Source organism: Amblyraja radiata, chromosome 11 (assembly GCF_010909765.2).
Source record: "Amblyraja radiata isolate CabotCenter1 chromosome 11, sAmbRad1.1.pri, whole genome shotgun sequence".
NCBI classification, from domain to species: Eukaryota; Metazoa; Chordata; class Chondrichthyes; order Rajiformes; family Rajidae; genus Amblyraja; species Amblyraja radiata.
In genome coordinates, this window is record NC_045966.1 from 25,724,081 (window position 1) to 25,747,039 (window position 22,959).

Sequence of the window (22,959 nt, forward strand, 5' to 3'; positions counted from 1 at the left end):
CACGTTTAATCAATAATGTTTTATTATTAATGTTTAATGTTTTATGTATAATTCTTAACTGTCACTGTATGTCATGTTGTGGGCAGAGCACCAAGGCAAATTTCTTGTATGTGAATACTTGGCCAATAAACATTAATCCATTCATTCACAATGGTTTCTTTGAACGGGTTGCATAAGCAAATGGTTGAAGTTTTGTTTGTCAACTCTTACTGGTCAGATTCTTTTGAATTGTCAGCATGGAACTGCCCATTCCAATAAATTATCCATATATTGCCCAATCTATTCATGGTGCCCTTCATTGCCATGCCAATTTGTAAGTATGGTCAAGTATTGACTCATTCGTCAAACATCTTTTCTTATCTAATATGGAAACAAACATGCTCAATGCTTTATATTATTTGTGATTGTCTCTATGATTTTTCTCCCGGATTGCATGCACTAGTTTCCTAGAAACAATTCTTGGTGAGGACAATCTAGATAGTTAGCAACCCAGCCTGACACTTAATACAAGCAGCTGATGGAATTACTGTTCACTGTGGTGTATGTAAATAAACTACTTAATGGATTAAGTAGTTATGTTTGGAGACTTAATCATTTTGATGTTTTTCCAAGTGTGAATTGATTGAGGCTACTCAATGAGGAAAGATTGAGTTGAATGGGTTTAGATTCTCTGGAGATTAGAAGAATGAAACATATAGGTTTCCGAAAGGGCATGAAAGTTGAAAACTGAGAAGTGGAGACACAACAGGCTGCAGATGTTGGAATCTACAGCAACAAACATCTGCTGGAGACACAGAAGGCTGAGCAACATCTGTTGGAGGACACAGGGTGTTGGAGTAGATCCATCGATCATGCAGCATCTCAGGAGAACATTTATGTTCAGAACCCTTCTCAGTGACGTTTATGCTCTTTGCTTATCCATGTTCGCTTGAGGAAATGCTGCCTGACCCGCTGAACTACTCTAGCACTCTGTGATTTATTTTGCAAACACGCATCTACAGTTCCTTGTTTCAACTATGGGAGAACGGAATAGTTGACATTGTGGTCGAGAGCCTGGATTAGGAGCGAAACTGAGACGTGTTACCCTTAGCTAGAGAGTTTAGGATTAGACGGTCATAGTCTTAGGATGTGAAGGCAGACATTTAGTACCATCAGAAGGCATATATTCACTTAAAGGGATTGAATCTTTGGAATTCTCCATTTTAAGGAGCGAGTAGTGTGTGTGTGTAGTATATGTGTACCCTAAGGAAACTTATTTGAGTATATTGTGGTGTGGTGTATGTCCCTGACTTGATAAGTGTGCCAATGTCCACCAATATATGAAATATATGAAATGGTTCACTGACAATTCCATTTAGCAAAATGTCTCTTTGCGAGTACATGTTGGCAAACTATACTCATTTAACCGTTTCATTTTTAACTGTACTCCTATGCTCTTGCTAAGTACTTGGCTATCTTCTTAACTTTGATAGCTCAATGAAAGTGTCTTGTTTTAAGCAAACAAAAATTACTTACGAACTACGTGTACCATGTTGTACCAGGCACTGCCATCAATTGAACATTTATTAATTACTCTAGTTTTAAGGTTTGCATGAAACATGAAAAAGCTACAGACAATATGCTGTCATCAGGATTGGAATGTTGCTGCTTGAGTAGCAAGACCAGGATCCAATGTAAGGATGATAGATTTGTAGAGACATTTCTTTGAGTGGAGAAGTGATGGGGGGGGGGGGGGGAGGTATTAAATGTGGTGCATACTGTATGTCAACAACAATGAGACACATGAATGGACCCTGCAAATGAAATGAATGGAAACATTACAGAAGATGAATAACATTATTAAGGTCTCAGCAGAGAGCATAGAGAAATGCAGTCACACACAAAAGGACGGTAACATCATCAATAATAGTGATTCTATTAGTGCCATGAATTACAGATACATTTGAGACATATGAAAACCATGATGAGATACAGGTCCACCACCAATTTTCCAGCAACTGGTGGTCCAGCACCTCCTTTAATCAGGAGAAAATTATGAGAATTCCCCCCAAAAACGTGCGGCATAGGCTGAGTGAAGCAGCCGATCTCGATCCCATCAGTACTTCTGTGCCGATCGTCAGATCGAATTTGCCTCCTGGGGTCCTGGAACTCTGGCCTACTCGGAGCTGGCAGGTCCATTCATATAGCCAACATATTTGGCTGACTCTGCAGGCCAGCATCTCGGTCCACCAATGCCGTCACTTCCATTAGTTTGGCAAAACGGATAATATGGCAAGACTCTGGAGCCAAGGGCGCCGAAAAAATCAGTGGTGATCCGTATTTTTAATATGGTTTATTGAAAATCTTCAAGTTTGACGTATTACTATGGCCAAAGGAAATGGATGGTGATTATGCGGTTAAGCTGAATACATTGACAAAATGAGGTATTTTCCATTATTGTGGATTTATTAGCAAATGAAGCAATTCAGGTAAAACTATTTAACGCAAATATGCAATGGTGACATTAATGAAAGTAATATTTAATAATGTGAATCAGTTTTATTCAAGATATGATTCCAAAGCAAGCAGGAACAAGTCCACAAAGATTGGAGTGATGACATAGTCTTCAACAATGCAGCTGAATCACATGTATTCTGCATTGGATTTGGCAGGAAGCCAGTAGGTCACATGTTTGCAAAAGGCAGGAAGGCTGCTCGGCATCTGGGTGCTAAAGGTGAAAGCTTTGCTATGGATGTTATGGCCTCAAAATGCCTCAAGTAACATGTGACATAGAGTCAGGCATATTGCAGAGGCATGATGATTGATTGAAGGAACAATTTTATGTGTACACATTGAAACTGCAGCAAGTATGTTGTAGGCCTGGCATGTATTGGAAAAGCCTCATTTTGGGGCGGAGCATGACTGCAGGAAAGTCTCTCCAGGTTATGGGGAAGGTGAACTGTTGGTTTGGTGATGGAGACACTTGGGTCCAGTTATCTATAATAGACATGGGCCATAGGTATTCACCAGCAAACATGCATGTGGATTGAAGATGGACAAAAAATGCTTGAATAACTCAGTGGGACAAACAGCATCTCTGGAAAGAAGGAATGGGTAATGTTTCAGGGCAAGACCCTTCTTCAAATTCTCGACCCGAAACGTCACCTATTCCTTCTCTCCAGAGACGCTGCCTGTCCCACTGAGTTAAACCAGTCTTTGGTTTAAACCAACATCTGCAGTTCCTTCCTACATGTGGATTGGGCTGAATGACTCAAATGACAGGTCTATTTATTTGAAAGGATCTTAAAATTGTCAAGATCTAGAGCCACTGTGGTACACTAGCACCATCCAAACAGACCATTTTCCATCTCACAAATAATGGCAGACAGGCTACAGTAACAAGCTGCAGTACCAATTAAAGACTTATGGGAACATGATGGTTCAATGGCTACTCTGCAGCTATGTGGAATAGTGAGAGAAGGCAGTGAAAGACCGCTCTCCGCATGAAGCCAATTATAGTCACCAAAGAACAAGCAGTGATACACTGGCATCACAGGAGATGAAATTTGATGAGCGTCATCTGTGAGGGTTTGGTTGAATAGAGAAGCAAACAGCTAAACATGAGATCTTCGTGATAGAAGATAAGCCAAACGTTTAGCTGAAACATGCAAGTACTGCATGTTGAGGAAATTTGGAAAGGTTGTTTAATTTAAGAGCAAAGGGGTGTGGTGAAAGCACATGGCAATGATTCTCTGGAAATTAGCTTAGAAATGAATTAACAAACATCAACAAGAATATGCCTTCCCTAGAAAAATGAGAATATTGAGGGCATTTTCATGAATTCACATTGCTGGCTGTTCTTGTGTTAGCCAATTTAGGCTGATCATTTCTATTTTATCATGGATCAGCAAGTGAAGAGGGTAATTATGATGGTTGTGAGACATCAAGGCTGATGATGTTCATCACAGACGTACCTGCAGAGATCACCATGATATATTTAACCTGTGAAGTTATATAACAAGAAGACAGACACAAAAAGTTGGAGTAACTCAGTAGGCAGACAGCATCTCTGGAGAAAAGGAATAGGTGGTGTTTCAGGTCGTGACCATTCTTCAGACTTTTCAGATTGAAAATAATAAGCTGGCCAGAGAATCAGATCAGGCTGAGATATTCCAGGGAAAGGACAGGCTGAGTCTGGAGTCTATGTAAGATGTCTATTATGATTGCATGTCAAGGGCATCACTTGAACAGCAAACTGATTTTTTTCAGAACAAGGGGACTATTATAAACTTTGATGACAAGCACTTTAGAGAAAGAATCCGTTATATGTTGGAACAGAAAGACGGTGCAATTTCAAAGGAGTTTCAGCACAGCTTTGCCATTACAGAAGTCCACAAACATGGTGAGAAGCATAAGGCTCAAGATGTTCTGGAGTAATACCAAGTAAATCTGGCACAAACAATATGATGAAGGAGATTAACATATGCGTTCTGGAAAAGAGCATGGTGTCTGCAAGCCTTTTGCTATTTTCAGAAGAGCTGAATGACCTCTATCAAATATAGACTGAGATGGATACTTTAAGAAAAGACTACATTGCAATGAACAGCCAGCTCAAAAGCTCTTAAGATACTACGTGAGATGTTACAGAGATATAAACTCACATACACTGTAGCTAGAGTGCAGCGAGACAAACTGATAACAGATAAGGCAGAGATAAAAGCCTTGGAGATTATCCAGAAAGAGAAAATCAGAGATGCTTTGTGACTTTAAAAATCACCAGCTAAAAAGAGGAAAGGTCCAGTATGCATGAGTCTCAGTGGGAGTCAGGCCACAAGTTGCAATGGAAATGGATGTATGAAATAAACAGGTTTAAGAAGCAACTGAAATAAAGATGAATATGAATTAGTGTACTGTATCCAGAAATGTACGAAATATAATGTATAATTATGACTACTGTGGTAGTTGACGTTAGCTGGGTGTTGTTTTATTTAAATGGTTTGGGTTTACAAATGACACAGGAAGATGGTGGTCAAGTATGTAATTCCATGCATTCACAGTCATGAAGATGACTAATTAAAGCCATAGATGCTGAACAGGAAGTAAGACAAAGGTTTCATGAGCAAAAAAACAAAGAGCTGACGGAACTCAGCTTAGATCAGTCTGAAATAGGGTCCAGACCCGAAACATAATCTATTTATTTCCTTCCATAGATGTTGCCTACCATGCTAGCTACTGTCAACATTTTGTTTATTGTCAGAGGTTCCAGCAACAGCAGTCTCTTGTGTCTCTGGACTTTCATAAAATCCATCTGAAGAAATAATCTACTAGAATTATAGGAATATAGAGTGGATATTTCAGAGAAGTCAATACATGTTGCAGTGACAAATCCAGTCAACAAAGAGACAGAGTAATCAATTGAATGTATAGTTTGCTGAACCTCAATTATATATTAATAGAAATAGTTAATTGATTACATCCTGTTATCTGTGTAAGGAATTGATAATTTGAATGGGCTTAGTCTCTATAGTGTACTCTTAAAAACTGATTATACCATGTGGTACGACTTTTGATACGTTGTTGTAACAGATACGTTATTCAGAACTAAAGGGAACCAAGTTCAATCAATGGTGATTATACTCCAGCCCCTGGTCTCCCGAACTTCAGGAATCGAGCTGCAGAATACAGAACACACGTGTTCGTACGCACGCAGACACTGAGATCTGAGGTACTCATTCACCAGGGCAGGTAAAAGGATAGATCTTACTCTGAACATGTTGTTATCATATCGTTTATCATATTGTTTACAGTGTACTATGTTTACATATTCTGCTGTGCTGCAGCAAGTAAGAATTTCATTGTTCTATCTGGGGCATATGACAATAACACACTCTTGACTCTTGACATCAATCAGACAGAGGCTGTCTAACAATCTGTCCCTGTTGCACCCAATGTGTCTTGTCATAATAAAGCTACATGATAAGATTCTGGTAAACGTGGACATCTTCCCACATCTTAGGAGCCACCACTCAGTGAAAGCCGACATTAATGATACAATGCACCACCATAGTTTTTGGTCAACTTAGGGTTTGACAAAGCAGTATAGGGCATCAAGGTTCCTTACCTTCCTTTAAGGTTCTCTGGCATGGACAACCTACAACAGATATCTCAAAACACTGGGAAAATATAATCAACGCGTCTCTGTAAAATTCTTTAAATTCATTAGAGGGATAACACATCCAATGTTAGCATCATCTCCCTTGCCAACATCCCAAGTATTGATGGCCTAGTTACTCTCAATGTGCTACATTGGGCAGGTCTTTTAAATGCTCAATGCCAGATTCCTGAAGCATTTACTCTATTTTGAGCTCTGCCATGGGAGATTACCAAACAGAAATAAAAGACTCAAGGATGTGTTCTAAGCTTCCTTGAAGAAATGCAACATTCCCACTGACTTGTGGGAATCTATGGCTCAAAACAGCGGAAAGTGAAGAAGGAGCATTCCAGATGGTATTGTAAAGCTCAAAACCATGAACAGAATCTGACAGAAGCACAGCACAAGCGGTAGGCAAAGTGGATCACCTCACCAACTACCCACCAATCCTTGCCCATCTGAGAAAAAGTCTGCTTCGTTGTCGAGAGTATTCAAGATAATATATTATTGTGATTTAGAATTAGAGGGAAATCAGAGATATGGGGAAAAGGGAGTAAGATTGACAATTGTCTATTTTGTTAAATGCAGAATAAGCTTAATGCAAGAGTAATCTGTTCCAATTCTTTTTCCTATGTCATTAAATGCTTAGGATGCTAAGATCAGAATCTTGTAACAATTCAGATCCTCACATTTCATGCAAATGCAATTTAATTCCTTCAAGTAATCATGGTAACTCCCATTGAGAATTCTATTCTTTTGGTTTATAATGAATATCTCAAGTTTGAAAATTAGTCAAACCAAGTCTTTAATTTCTGGATAACTATTATGGGACAAGTAATCCAGCAAAACTTTTCAAAAAGCATTAAAAGAATGCAGATTCAGAAAATTCCTTCAAAGAGCACACTGAACGGTAGTGCCTCCACTCCCTTTATGGTGGCAAGTATGAAGATGCTGAAATACTACATTAAGTGTATGACTAAAATGAGCAACTGCTAACTTCCTATTTTTATTTTCCCAAAAATGGCTAGATTTTATTTTTTTAATCCATTTTATCTACCATTCCCTTTGATCTAAACATAGCTACTAACAAAAAAGCAAGATTGGCATCAATGCAACAATGTTCAAGACAGTATAAAATAGTGCAGAAGCTGGAAATGTGAACAGGAAACAAAAAATGCTTGAAATACTCACCAAATCAGGTGGCATCTATAAGGAGAGAAACAGAGTTAATGTTTCAGATCAATGATCTTTCCTCTGCTCAATAAATTATACTTACTAGATTCATTTATTTATTATTAATATTCTGATATTTATTCTGAAACCTAAATCTGGTGTTTGCTCCACTGCAGATTTATATGGCAAATTTGTTGAAGCAATGTAATACCTGACAGACACGATGTTAAAATGTTGAGGAAATTAATAATGAAGGATTCAAGTAAAACATTTACAAAACTACAAAACTTCCGTATTGTACAAAACTTCTGTGAAATGTGACATTTTTCTGATCTCTAAGAACCCAGCTCTAATATATTGATACTATTTTTTTGATCCATCTACAAACATAGAATATGAATATGCAAGTTTGTTTTAAATTTAAAAATTCAATTTCTGTGATTCTTTTGTAAATATATTTTTATTTTATTTTTCCTTTCATCTCTAAAATGTTTCTAACAGTTGTTGAAGCTGTCAATGGAGCAGCACTCTCCAAGGATATATTTAGTTTTAAAGGCCCAGTGACTGACATCTAAACAAATGAACACTTGCCTTGGTTCCGTCTGATCGACATTGGCCAAAATGTTGAGGTCAACATCAAAGTGTCACATGAACATTCTGTCATGGGCCATTGCAAATAACAACCTCGTCAGCAAGGGAAAAAATAATGTCAGTAGATATAATTCTGATAGATCTAAATGTTTTTATTTTATAAAATCTATTGCAAATATTGATTTATATATTGGAAATGTTGACATATATTTTGAATTGTGCTCCAGCAAAATCGCCTAAAAAGTTGTTATTTGCAAATACTTGGTGGCTTTATGGCATTACTGTATATTCTCAACGGCACATTTTATTCTTTTCAGCTTAACTTTTCAGTTCTCACGAAGCGTCTTTGATTGGAAATGTTCATTGTTTCTCTTTGCGCAAATGATGCCTGCCTTGCCAAGTGTTCTCTGCATTTGCTGTTTAATCTTCTGCCTTAGTGTATTAGAGAGTTGAAATGAATTGGGTGCCAGATTTGGTGGAAGGGGATGTCATCAGGGAACATTATGGGGTAAATGAGGAGAACACATGAAAGACAAAATTGTGGTTGGAAGATGGGGGATAATTTCACGTGTAGATGATGAAAATGTTTGAAAGGGTATGTAAGGAGTAGGGGAATAAAAGTTCAGACAAGGATATTACCTGAGGGTGTTGATCAGACTGGACTCATTTGGACAGAGGTTTACAGAGATGATCAGAGGGGTCATAGGAGAGATGACTGGGCATGGGAGTTGTTGGCCAGATGATAATTGAGCCTGATCAATAACCTTGGAATATTCCTCACCATCCTCCATCTGCTCCATGATGACATGTAATCCTCAGCAAATGATTCACGTCAGGCTGGTATAAACTGGATCCATATTATCACATCTGTTCTGTTCTCAATCAATTCTGATGAAGGTTCGCTGATGAGGGCGTGTTCCTCTTCTTATCGATGCTGCTTGACTTGCTGAGGCTTTTCTGTTTACGTTTCAGATTTCCAGCACTGATTTTTTTTTTAAATCTTCTTCTTAATACTGGACGTCACCTCCAACAAGCTCCATACTACAATGGAGTTAATCTACAGAACAAGAGGGAAGTGGTTCAACCTTCATCATTTCTGCTGCAGAACAATAGAGCATAGAACAGTACAGCCCAGGAACAGGCCCTTCAACCCACAATGTCTGTGCTGAACACGTTGCCAAGTTCAACTAATCTCCTCCATTTTCATGTGATGCATATTTCTCCATTCCCTGCCTATCTCTGAGCCTACCAAAAAGCCACAATTGGATCTGCTTCCACCACCATGCCTGTCAGCACGTTCCAGGCATTCACCACTCGCTGTTAAAATACTTAACTTTAAAATGTCTCACTCTAATCTTAAAGCTATGCCTTCTAATCAACCTTGGGAAATAGGTTCTCATTGTCTTACCTATCTACACTGCTCTTAATTTTATATACTTCTCACAAGTCTCTCCTCAACCTTAACCTTGGACCTACATCCACTGCTCTACCCCAATCAATCACCTTCATAACCTCCTCAAAAAACTCAAATCAAGTTTGTTACACATGACCTGCCACAGACAGTCATAATTACCCCCATCTTTTCTAAATGCAAGTAAATCCTAACCCAAAGCATCCTCTCCAATAGCTTCCCTGCCACTGAGGTTCACAGGCCTAGAATTTCCTGGATTATCTCTACTTCGCTTCCTTAACAAAGGGACAACACGGCTGCTCTCCAGTCCTCTAGGACCTTGCTTATGATGAGACAAGATACAAAGATCTTCATCAATGTCGTCAGGCCTTGAGATTTTATCCATCTTAATTTTTTTCAAGAGACCCAACACCACCTCCTCCTTGATCTCAAATTACCCTAGCATATTAGTATACCCCACACTGATCTCACTATCTTTCATATTCTTCTCCTTGGTGAATACACATGCAAAGTACTCGTTTAGTACTTTGCCTACATCCTCTGATTCCAGGCATAAATTCCCTCTTTTACCTTTAAGTGGTGTTATCTTCTCCCCAGTTACCCTCTAGTTTAAACCATATGTATAAAAAGCCTTGGGATTTTCTTGAATCTGACTTGCAAATGACACCTCTTGGCTCGTTTTGGTCTTTCTTATTCTGTGCTTGTGATCCTTGACCCAAAAACTCTGCCTAAGAAGAAGTGTGAGATAATTCTACCCATCAGTAAAGTCCTGAATTAATTAAAAAAGCTGTCCAGATTGCAGTTCCTTCCACATCCAGTTCACCAAATTGCCAACTGTATTCCTAGGAAATCTAAATTACAATTTGTCTTTGTGTACTATAGGTGTGTCTGTTTGCTTGTTGAATAGCATATTGACAGGCACACCCTTCATTATGCAAAATAGAATTTTGGGTGTTTAAAATTGATTGTTATTAAATAATAGACCTTATTGTACACCCACAATAAAAACTCAACATTCCAGAAATGCTCAGCAGACCTATCAGTACTTGTGTAAAGATGAACAAAATTACTGGTTAAGACTGGCAATTGAAAAAATATCAGCATTCAAATCTTTCACAGAGTTCACCGATCTATAATGTTACCATCGCTTCCCTCTCCAAAGCTGCTTTCTGACCTGCTGAGTATTGTATTCACAGTATTTCTAATTCTGGTTCATTTAATGTTTTATGCACAAACAAATCTAATATATACACATCTACAAACTGAAGGAATCCACCATTCTCGGCCTATAATTCCAGAAACATATCTCATCTCTTACCATTGACACAGAAACACAGGATCTCTTCAGTCACATAGAATTTTGTTTTGAGCACATTTATCGTTAGTGTTTGGTTTTGAATTATTTATTTTAGGTTAATTTACTCTTTGAATTTCTTTTTAAAATTTGTCTAGGTCTTGATATTGTGATAATGTACCCTTTTAAACGATATTGTTTGTTGACATTAACGTAATAATTTTTTCCTACTTAATTTTAAATATGACCATTCATTATTTGTCATTTGATGCCAGTGAAATGTCTGCATTGTAAACAACGTGCCCAGCCACCACAGCCATATCGTTTTTTGAAATAATATTTTAAATTAAACTTTTATATTCAATTACCCCCCAATTTTATTTATCGTAAAAATTTATTAGAGGATTTCTTCCGGTCTTTTGGAGGCCAAGATGCTTCTGAGATGATTACAAAAATAACACACAATGTTTGAATCTACAGATCGTCTTGAGTGCCTTAGGATATGTTGTTTCAATTCATATGCTTTAAATATAGTCTTAAAGCCGCGAACTTTTGTTTAATTCCCCCTGTACAATTTTATGTATGTTATTTCCTGTTGGGTTCAGTAAGCGATGTATTTTAAAGGGAGACACCTACTGATACGTGCATTTGCTTCACTCGATAATCGGAGAACATGAAGTGGAATGTTCACCTCGTCTGACAGTTACAATACTCCAGCATTTCCTCCGTTAATATCAATAGCACATCACTTCCTGCTTTTCGATATCAGAGAAAAAACAACTGTTGCACTTCCATCCGGCAACTATAACTGACTATCGTTTTTATTTACGATGCCCGCACAACAGCCTGGCACCACGAATCCCAGCCTCTTAACTGGGGAACCCCTCAGCGCACACCGAGCTGCGTTGCATTCACGACGTGCAGACTTGCAGTACCGCCACCATCCATCCACCATGGTCGGGGCAGCGGTGAGGCCACACTGCCAGCTCGGCGAGGATCGCAGCAACCGTGTCACACAGCGCGGGAAGATGGCGGATTGCTCGCTCACGGACGAAGACTTCTCCTCATTCGTCTTCAATTACCTGACAGAAAACGCAGAGTCTCAGGTAAGAAGCCGTGCCCTTGCTGGACTCGGCTGCCTGCTTGGCGACACCCCCGTCCGCCGGTCGGGCGGGTGGATGGCAACGCTTCTCCATGCAGATGCCGGGTGCCGGAGCTGGAGCGAGTTGGACCGTGCATTGCCGGTCTCTGGAAAGTCATGTGCATGTAGTGTAGTGGCGGCGAGCGGAGCACCGGCTTCACTAGTGCTGAGAACTCTGACCCGGGCGCTGCTGACCGAAGACTCGCCGCGGCTGATTGTCTTTTTGCTACATGCTTGCTACATTGTTGCAAGTGTCATTGCAGAGGGCTCGCTTCCTTCCTTCATTCATTCCGGACACGTGGGTGCACAAAGTTACAGCAAATAGCTCATATTCTTCTTACAGCGGGGCCGTGATTCGTTCCAAAGTGTGTGTGTGTGTGTGTGTTCGAGTGTGTGATGAGCCGTAGATGCAAAAATAATATACAACTTCTACTTTTTTTGCCTAAAAATCAGCCGATCGAAGCAATGCTAAAGTCGGGTTGGAATGGGGAATTAAAAACGTATCTTTCTGTTTCCTCTTTGCGGCCAATTGGAGTTGGCTTGTTTTATTTTCACAATTCTTACAGAACAGTGGGACAGATTGATTCAGCAATGTGAGAGCTTGCGTAACTCGGGATATTTCTTACTCAACAACGTTAATGCCTGTGCGATGGATCTTTGGGAAGACAGATGACTGTAACAGACTCTAGTTGTAGCCACTTTATAATTGGTGACATGTCTAAACTCGCATCGTTCGCTCAAAGAGGCGTAACTGTGAATGTCAACTGGGTTGTATAGCGGTTACAAGCCTTACTTTTCCAGCCCTACTCCTCAGCATGTTGGAAAATGCACCTCGTATAAACTTGTATAGTTTCTTGAATGCGTATTATTTTTTTAAATGTCATTGATGTTTGCGCAGGGGATTATTGTTTTTGCATTCTAATCTCCAACATTTGCGTGACCACCGCAAAAAAAATCTTGAGAAATGCTAATCATGCTTACGATATCATTTCATATCATTTATAAACTATAACTCCCGATAATGTACATTGCGTAAGAGATGCGAGCACGGGGTATGAAAGACAGTTTGATAATGTGTCACATGAGAGCTTGCTGCACCGACGAATGCTGACGTCTCTGCTTTACTACTGGGAGCTGAGAATGAACCTGATGCCACTGCATTTCTGGCACCACACGCTGCGCATCTCAAGTAGAGCGGCCACATAGTGCGTACTCTCCAATAATTAAAAACAAACCTCTTGTTTTGATTGTAGAATGTCACTATGTACGGTTATACCAGCCGATCGCGCCTGATCAGACTCCCGCAAACGTGCATGCCGTTTCATGGGTCCAGTGAAGCAGCGATGTCCTGTGCAAATTGAAAGCAAATGATTGCAGTCCCAATAAACGCAATTTTTCTGACATGTCATAACTTTCTAAGTTGTGGCTCGATATATCTAATATATTAGGACAGTGCGAAAGCTTTTTAATGGGTCACCTCAGTGTGACCCTTGACACTGCCATCTAGTGTTACAGTTATTTTTTGATGAAGGTGCATCTGGATTGTAACAGCAGCTGAGAGAAGCAACGGCAGTATTTGAAGTCTTGAAACAATCAAGCCAATATACACATTGACTGATGTGGGTACAGTAACAAAGCCGGTTGCACGAGTTCAATTTAAAGAATGTGCTTAGATGGAAAAGACTTGGAAAATTACTCTGATGTTTGGCATGGGTTATATTGAAAATATTGAGCAAATTTAGAAGTATTTATTTCAAATTGTCTCGGGTTTTATTCTGTGGTCTCAAATTCTTTAAAAGAAAAGGCCCATGAACAGACATCAGAGATGAGCAGCTTGTGTCAGTTGTTGACATGGAATAGTTGAACAGAGCAGGAAGGAACTGCAGATGCAGGTTTACACTGAAGATAGACACAAAATGCTGGAGTAACTCAGCGAGACAGACAGCATCTCTGGAGAGAAGGAATAGGTGTCATTTTGGGTTGAGACCCTTCTTCGGACTGGACAACATTTCCTCCTTTTCCAGATTCACAGCAACTACAATGATTATAGGGAAGGGCTATGATCCAACAGTTCTGTGATTAAAAAGGATACCCAATTTACAATGGTAAGGGCAATCAGAAAAATCATTCAAAACGTCACTGTCTCTTCATCTCATCATTGTATTTGTTGAATATCTTCCCTTGGAAGGTGGGGTCGCTACACTCTGACCCTTGGAATCTTGCATTTCTTACAACAATAAAATGCACTGTTGCTGCATTCATGGATTAGAGTCATAGAGTGATACAGTGTGGAAACAGGCCCTTCCAACTTGCCTGAACCGACCAAAACGTCCAAGCTACACTAGTCCCACCTGCCTGCTTTTGTTCCATATCCCATCAAACCTGTCCTATCCATGTACCTGTCCAACTGTTCTTAACAGTTGGGATAGTCCCAACCTCAACTACCTACCTGTTTGTTGCATACAACAACCACCCTTTGTGTGAAAATACTACCCCTCAGGTTCAAATTAAATATTTCCCCCTTCACCTTAAAACTATGTCCACTGGTCCTTGATTCACCTACTCTGGGCACGAGATTCTGTGCACCTTCCTGATCTATTGCTCTCATGATTTTGTACACCTCAATAGGATCATCCCTCATCCTCCTGTGCTCCAAGGAATAGAGTCGCAAGCTACGCAACCTCTCCCTATAGCTCAGACCCTCTAATCATGGCAACATCCTCGTAAATCTTCTCTTTACCCTTTCCAACTTAACAACATCTTTCCTATAACATGGTGCCCAGAACTGAACACAATACTCTAAATGAGGCCTCACCAACATCTTATACAGCGGCAACATGGCCTCCCAACTTCTGTACTCATTATAAACGTGAGCTATGTCACTGTATGTATAATCTCTATCTGAACTGTTGCCTTTCTGTGGCCAATGTAAACCTAGATATAAATGTCTACATTCATAAATTGACATAGATAAGTTTAACAAAATATATTGCATTGTCACTGAAGTGGACATCAATTTAGTTTCCAGGCAAAAATTTGAAATATCCCAGATTCATTGTTTTCTTACTTCCATTATCAAAACCACTCCTTACACTCAAAACCTGTTCATCCAATTCTAAACCTGTTTTCTTTCTTTTAACAGAACTCAATTTTGTATATTCTCGAGCTAATATTATTTGAACAATATAAGGACTCATCCTGGTATGGTGTCTACAATATGGCAGGAGATGGTGGGCTCTTGAATAGAGATAGGAAAAAAAATGTGCGGTTGCAATTGCAAAAAGAGAACGAGGAGGCTTTAGTTGAGAGATGAAATAACATGAGTTGGTTTGGAAAGAGAGTCCACTGATGTGATAGCTGATGTCTTTGTAAATTCTCCACTTTGCTCCAGCATGAATGTCCCTTTCAATGACAGAAATTGTAAGCTGGATCATGAGTTAATTATGAGTTTGGAGACATTTGTAAATAAGGGTGAGGAATTTGACTTCAGTGTGTGGGCAAAGGATTCCATTTGACAGCACTGGTACAATATGCGGGGTGGAACGAAGCACAACATTGGATATGGTGGTGGAGTTCTCAGTCACATTTTTACTCAGAGCAATGACATGACTATTGCAATAACAAATATATTTTCTCAAGAGAACATTGGCTGTCATCTCACTAAAGTTTATATGACTTTAGCTAAGCAATTGTACTGACAGCCAGTAGGTGTATTGATTACTAAAATGTGTGTAACCTTTTATCACATTGAGGTCATCTGCTTTGTGAAACAAAGTATTGATCACGTTGATCTATATTAAATCACATCAACTTCAGGTTGGTTAAGACACAGAGGATCAACGGGTTAGAAAGTGCACCAAGTAGGTTCTGCTCAAAGGTGACCTCTCATATTTAAGTAATGCAAAGAGGAAATGTTAAAGGACTCAGTTGAGCTGAAGTACAAATGTATAGTATGCTTTCTAGCATGCACTACTGGAGAATCAAATTGCTTCGCCACAGTCAGCAAGTTCTTTGCTTGCCCTACTTCATTTTCCATAAAACCTAGAACTAGCTCAAATGTAAATTACACCAGGAGGGGGGGCAAGACTCATAACATTACAGCAGGCTTATTATATAATATGGATCCAACATTGACCAAGTAGAATATCATGTTTGGACAGAAGGATTATTTTCTGATTTTGCATTCTTAAGCCATAATAAATAATAGTCCAGTGTTTTAAATGTTAGTAATATTTTAATTCAAAATTTAAGTTGTATACTTTGGATAAGCATAGCCAATACACAGCTACTGCCAATGCTTTTGTAGAATGCAAATGGAAATGTTTGAAAGAGGGGATGAAAAGGAATCGATTTGTTCATCAAATTATTTTACTACCTTCATTGTGACTGATTTTTGTTTCAAAATACAGAAAATGAATGTCACCATTTCTATTAAATGCTTGTTACATCAGTCATTTGTTTTATCCTATTGTTTTGATTAATGTTATGAAGTGTGGATGTTAATTTCTTGCTTTTATTTACCTTACATCTCTTCCATAATCAAACATATTTATTAGTTTGTTTAAGATGCCCATGTTGCTTAAGTGGTGGAAGTTATTTGGGGTTGGGGTGGTTTTATTTAGATAGCAGTTTCATTAAATAATGACATGAAGTACTATGTTACAATTGTGCATGGGTGTAGGTGCTGAAGTACAGTAAACATACTTATTAGTTTGTTTAAGATGCCCATGCCACTTAAATGGTGGAAGTTATTTGGGGTTGGGATGCTTTTATATACATACAGTAGAGAGCAGCTGGCATGTAATGGCGACATGAAGTACTATGTTACAATTGTTCATGGGTGTAGAAGTTCTGAAGAAGGGTCTCGACCCAAAACTTCACCCATTCCTTCTCTCTAGAGATGCTGCCTTTCCCGTTGAGTCTGTTCGATTTAAACCAGCATCTGCAGTTCTTTCCTATACAGTAAAGCCTCATTTTAACGGACTTCTTTGCAACAAATTTTGGTTAGATCAGAAGTACCTGCCGATGCCACCCCTAGCTCGCACCACCTCCTTGGCTGTTACAGCCCTGGTTTCTGACACCACCCCTGGCTCACGAGGTGCTGCGAGCCCTTCTTCACCCACTGCATGGTTCGGTTGACGTGGCTGTTGTTGCAACTCACTTTGATGCCCTTAGGGCAGCTCTTTCTTCAGGCTGCCATCAAAGACAAGATGCATGTGGTCACTTAGTGGCTCCCTCTACTTTCACCTGCTGCTGCATGTTCCTAGTTTTTAATGTGAAAGGCCACAAGGTGCTACAGTAGCTCAGCAGACTGAACCAGTCTGAAGAAGGGTCTCAACATCACCTATCCATGTTCTCTGGAGATGCTGCCTGACCCGCTGAGTTACTCCAGCACTTTGTGTCCTCTTGTGTGTTAACCATCTTCTGCAATTCTATGTATTTTAACTACATGCATTGATAATACCTTACTCGGTTATAGCTGACAATCAGCAACAGACAATTCCCCCCGCCCCCTCATGGTCCGTTATAGCGAGGGTTGACTGTGAGGTATCTCAATGATACAACAACCATGGTGAGGTATATAACTCCACACTGTTGAATTGTATCGACTGATACAGTAATCTGATCTATTTGTTCTTATCAAACAAAGAAGAGGCTGGTTTTAAAAAATATCAAGCCACATTCTGACAATTTCTTTTTGCATTAACATGTGGCTAGTTCAAAATCGAAGAAAATATGCCAAACACATTGCGTGTTGTTTAGTGTTCTCCATTTCTGTCTTCAATGTTGCCTTTCTGAAGTTATCTTGGTGAAGACAGTTCATGTACACTAAAATTTACACTTGTCTCATGCTTACTAATCTGGAAATAAAATAATGCGTCATGGGTTATATTTTGCAAAACACATTGTCACATTTTAATTCTCAGGATGCCAACCACAAGCCCATGTTTCACTTCAGTTTGAACATTCTCTTTTGCGCAATGTAAGAAATTTTAAGATTGTGAAATGCAGTTTAAACCATCTTAGAGCAACTGCTTCGTCAATACACTGATGGACAGAGATTTCAAAGGTCAGGTAGATCATTGAATCCATTAAGTTCTGTCAGATGTTCTCCGAACAAACTGGAGTAATGCATAATATATCAGATAAAAAAACAGTTTAACTCAGCCAGTAAAACATTATTTTAGGTTTAGGTTTCTTCTTGTCATGTATACCGAGGTAGAGTGAAAAGCTTTGTTTTGCATGCTATCCAATTAAATCAGACAATACTATACAAAAATACAATCAAGAGAAACTCAAGTACTATAGTTAGACCAAAGGGAAAGACACAGAGTGTGCAATATAGGTCTCAGCACAGTAGTTTAGTTTAGAGGTACTATGCGGAAACAACCCCTTCAGTCCACCGAGTCCATGCTGACCAGCGACCCCCGAACTCTAACACTATTCTACAGATAAGGGATACTTTTACCGAAACTGCACGTCTTTGATATGTGGGAGGAAACCGAAGCACCCAGAGAAAACTCACGGAGTCATGGGGAGAACGTACAAACAAGACAGCATCCATAGTCAGGATCGAGCCCAGGTCCCTGGCACTGTAAGGCAGCAACTTCACCACTGCGCCACCATGCCTACCCCAAAATACACCAGTACTTTGCAGTACATCAGTTCCACAGACAAAGTCCAATGTCCACAATGGTGTCGAGGTGAATTGGACAGTACCCTAGCTTACGGAAGAAGTGTTTGAAGCCAGATAACAGAAGCAAAGAAGCTGTTCCTGAGTGGTGGTGTGTACTTTCAAGCTTCTGTATCTTCCACCTGTAGTTGAAACAATTCTTAAGGAGCTTAAATAATTCAGTTTAAGAATTCTTAGCTATTTATGGAAACCATTGTTTTCTGTGTGGGAACATAAGAAAGAGGAGGTGAAAATAAGGGGAAAAAAATGTAATATCTGCGTACTTCTCCTTATTCCCATAATGCTGGTTAAAATGTTTGTAATGTCATTTGTGGAAAGAAAAATATACTTTGGTTTTGAGAAGTATGATAAGTTTAAAGTACCATGTCAGTGGTAGTAGATGGATCAAATGTCCCCCTTTGGGTTTGGCCAGCATGCTGACAATACAACTTGAGAACCGAGAGTTCTTAATACCAGGGTATCTATTCATCAGAACACTGGCAACATATTACAGATGCCAGAGATGGATGTATCTTCCACCAGCTTGGTTCAGCCTTTGAAAACTTTAGTTGTGACCTCTGAACCTCCCTATTCATATTCTACTGAATAATTGATCTGCACAAGCACAATTTGGTCCCTTATTATGTTATAAATCTCAATCCTATTTCCTTATGTTTTGTTTATCTAACATAGTAGGCATACTGTCTGGCTAACAAAATTGCTCTAAATACTGACATTAATGGAATGTTGTTAAATTGTAGCAACAAGTTTGGAAAAGATTAAAACAGACTGGCATCTTGTGCGTTTCAAAAGGGACAGTGATAATGTGAGTTAATTAATGTTGAAACCAATTCCTATATTCCTCAATAGCTAGTTTCGCCATAGATCAGCGATTAAAATCGTCCTGTTTGGTTTCTTTCTGACAAACAGCACAGTGGGTGTGCTGTGGTATGAACATTTCACTGACAACTCCTTTAGTTTGGAAATTTGTGCGTCAGCTGTGTTGCATAAGTGTTCTGTAATGTTTGATAATGTGGCAAATTTGGCTGGATCTCACACTTGTTCCATATATGCTCTGACTGATCATGGAATCTCAGATATCCTCAAAAATTCTTTCTCCAGCTCTTGTCTCCATTTTTGGTTCTTTTTCAACATACTTCCTTTTATATTACTTAAACATTCCTGTTTAACTCCATACATGTACTTTTATGTTAAAAACATATTTAAAATAAAAACAAGCCTGACTACTTTCAATAGCTCTGGTGAATGTGCAAAAGAATACTTGCACAAATTTATTTCAAAGCATTGCAGTAAAATGTGTTGGAAGTAATCTTTCTGTGTTAATTGATTTCTATGTTTAAAAAGTAATGATTTTGAAATGTGTGATTGTTTTCAGATACAGAGGTGTGCACTTTGGCCTTTGTAAGATCTTTGCTAAAGTTATCAGCAATGTACGGTGAAATATTTAATTGAATAACATGCAAGTACTTAATTATTTTATAATTTTCGAATAAAATCTTGTCATTTCCCTCAGGTCACAAGATGACTTGCTGGTTCTTACTTTGGAAAGGGCCAAGTGAGGGAGTATGGATAACCTATTATTGCCCTGTACCTGCTCTTACTTTTCCCTATGTCCCTGAGAGGACTGCCCACGCTGTGTACGACAGTCTGCTTGATTAGGTATAACCTGGAATTGATAAACTGCTGATATATTTGACTTTAATCATTGCATAAAATCGCCACAACGGCATATTTGAAACTGAATATGGGAAGGAAAATGTAATGAACCACTGACAGGATGACCTGCCTGACACAAGTAATCAACGATAAATCACTGCTCCTTCATTGTTTGAAGAATTTAGCCCAAAAATGTAGTTGTGAGTATCGTTTGCTAACTCCTGAACTGTTTGAGTACCATTTAGTACAGTTTCTTCAGAATCTTACCTATGTTTTTAAAAATAAATCTCATATACCCTTCAAGTACTGGGCCCCATGACCAAACACCCATGTTGCACGATGCTACACCTGGTTCATTATATCAACAGTCTTGTGATAAGGAGAAGGAAGCCACTATTTTGACACTTGCTGGTGAGAATTATCATTGGCAACATTCAGTTCCTGTTATATTAAGCTGTCATTAAATGGAGAGAACTTAAAATGGTAGAGTTCAAGGGTGGATGGTAAACAGGACATGTTAAAGTTGTCCGTGTGTCAAGTCCAAGTATTGGGAAAATTGGGTTAAGTTTTAAATACTTTTCTGTATTACTGATGTTACTATGGTGAATACAATTCCAAATAGCTATATGTGAATTATTGTTGAAATGCCTGGAGGCATAATAATGAGTTAGACAAATGTATGTTCTTTCATGTTATTCCAATAGATAGTTGGTTCTCAGCACAAATGTTTTACCTTACAAAGTACTGTCTGGCTAAAATTACAGACTTTAACTAACAGTGTTGCACTGTCACATTCTTTAGTGTTTGGTAAGCTTTCATTGTACTATAAATATTGTGAAACTATGTCAGGGTATTTTTCATGAAATAATATTTATTCACTACAACATTTCCAATCTTGGAAAACATATAATAGTGTCAGTGTTGCCACTAACTACATTTGTTTCCGTTTTTGATACTTTCACCAAAGGACTGATTAATATTTGAAAATGCTAGCTCTAACATGTCAGTTGTAGGATTATCCTTTCCTGTACAAACATAGACCAGGGAGCTGAATTCCAGCAGAGAGGCGTGAGTGACTTCCTTGGCGTCAAATCAGCATTTGGTTTGTGTGTGGTATCAAGGAACCCTGGTAAAACTGGACACAAAGGGGAGTTGTACCTTACACAAAGAATGGTGATTATAGTTGTTTGAGGTGAATCATCCCAGTCCCAGGATATTGCTGAGGGCCATACACACCTCCATATACAACTACTTATTCAGCGAGCTTCCTTCCATCATGAGCACTAATCTTCACCGGTGATTATAGATTGTTCAGTTCCAGCCACCAACTTCTTAACAACAAAACTGTCCACCTCCAGTCATGGGCTGATTAATTGCCAAGTATTGTGTAGCTTATATGTCAAGCGACAATCATCTTTAATCAGAGGCACCCTAACCACCTACCCTTGACAATCAAGGCATTATTGTTGTTAAGTTAGCCACTGTCAATATCCTGGGTTGTCACCATTAACTGGACCAGTTAATATACTGTAAATATGGAGGGTACAGGACTAGGTCAGTGGTTGGGTATGTTGCAGGAAATGACTTGCCTAGGGAAATGACTCTTCTGGGGAGATGCTAACTGCATTTCGTTGTCTCTGTACTGTACACTGCACAATGACAATAAAGCTTGAATCTGAATCTTACCTCCTGACTCCTTGAACTCATTTGATCTACACAGAACAAGCGAGGAGTGTATGGAATGCTCTCCACCTGCTGAAATAAGTGGAAATCAATGTATATTTACACAGCTTGATTCCATATAGTAGTCACCACCTTAATTGTCTCCCCTTTTTCTTACTATTAATTTGAGACATTTTATGGGTAATCAGTGACAGAAGAATCATTTCACATGATTTTTGGGTCAGGATATCAAGTAAACCCATTCACAGAGATTCCCCTTTCTGTTTGATATCTTTATTATATTTTTCCACCCTTTAGGTTTAGTTTTTCATATAAAATATGAAGCAGTTTCTAATTCTGTGCAAGATATAAATTATAATGCAGCTATTACGTAATACGCACTTTAAATGGTAACCAGATTTACACTGTCAATGTGGAGAATTATGCTGCCTTTACTCTCTGGCCCTTTCAAATATCAAGTCAATAACTTGCCACGAAGAAGGTGACGTGCATAAATCTGCTCAAAAGCCACAAAGTAACTTTAATTGTTTTACAAATGTAAAACATTGTTGCACGGGAACAGGGTGGGGTTAAGCACCCCGTAGAGCCTATTCCAACATAACAGGCAAAATATCTGGACTCCATGTTCTGCCTTTGAGTCTCTTGTCCAGAGTAGGTGCATTGAGGAACAGAGGACATAGGTTTAGGGTGAAGGGGAAAACATTTAATAGGAATCTGAGGGGTAACTATTTCACACAAAGCGTGGTGGGTGCATGGAACAAGCTGCTAGAGGCAGTAGTTGAGGCAGAGACTATCCCAATATTTAAGAAACAGGCAGGTACATGGATAGGGCAGGTTTGGAGGGATATAGACCAAATGCGGGCAGGTGGGACTAGTGTAGCTGGGACTTGTTGACCGGTGTGGGCAAGTTGTCTGAAGGGCCTGTTTCCACACTGTATCACTTTATATCTATGATCCATATCCCTTGATCTAATAGCACAAAATCTGGCAATCTCACATAAATGTTTCAATACATCCAATATCTGGTCTTTGGAAAGAGAATTCAAGATTTCTATTAGACTTCATGCAAAAGTACACTCATGATTTCTGAATGACCTACCAATTTGAAAGAATATCATAAAGAAATACAGACCTCCTACATCCGGATATCTGTTAAATTAGATCAAAGCAGATATTTGACCTCAGC

General features: G+C 39.0%; 1 protein-coding gene across 2 annotated transcripts in view; it reads left to right on the forward strand.

The window, feature by feature from the left end:
• The first annotated feature begins 11,348 nt into the window (after nucleotides 1–11,348).
• The window catches only part of LOC116978443 (peroxisome proliferator-activated receptor gamma coactivator 1-alpha-like), a 130,846-nt gene continuing 119,235 nt past the window's right edge, over nucleotides 11,349–22,959 (forward strand). The window contains exon 1 of one of the 2 annotated variants that reach the window (XM_033029577.1): nucleotides 11,349–11,705. In XM_033029577.1, the coding sequence (XP_032885468.1) occupies nucleotides 11,430–11,705 (276 nt within the window). In that variant the 5' untranslated portion in view covers nucleotides 11,349–11,429. The remainder of the gene's footprint in view (nucleotides 11,706–22,959) is intronic. The other variant, XM_033029578.1, reaches the window with a different exon arrangement.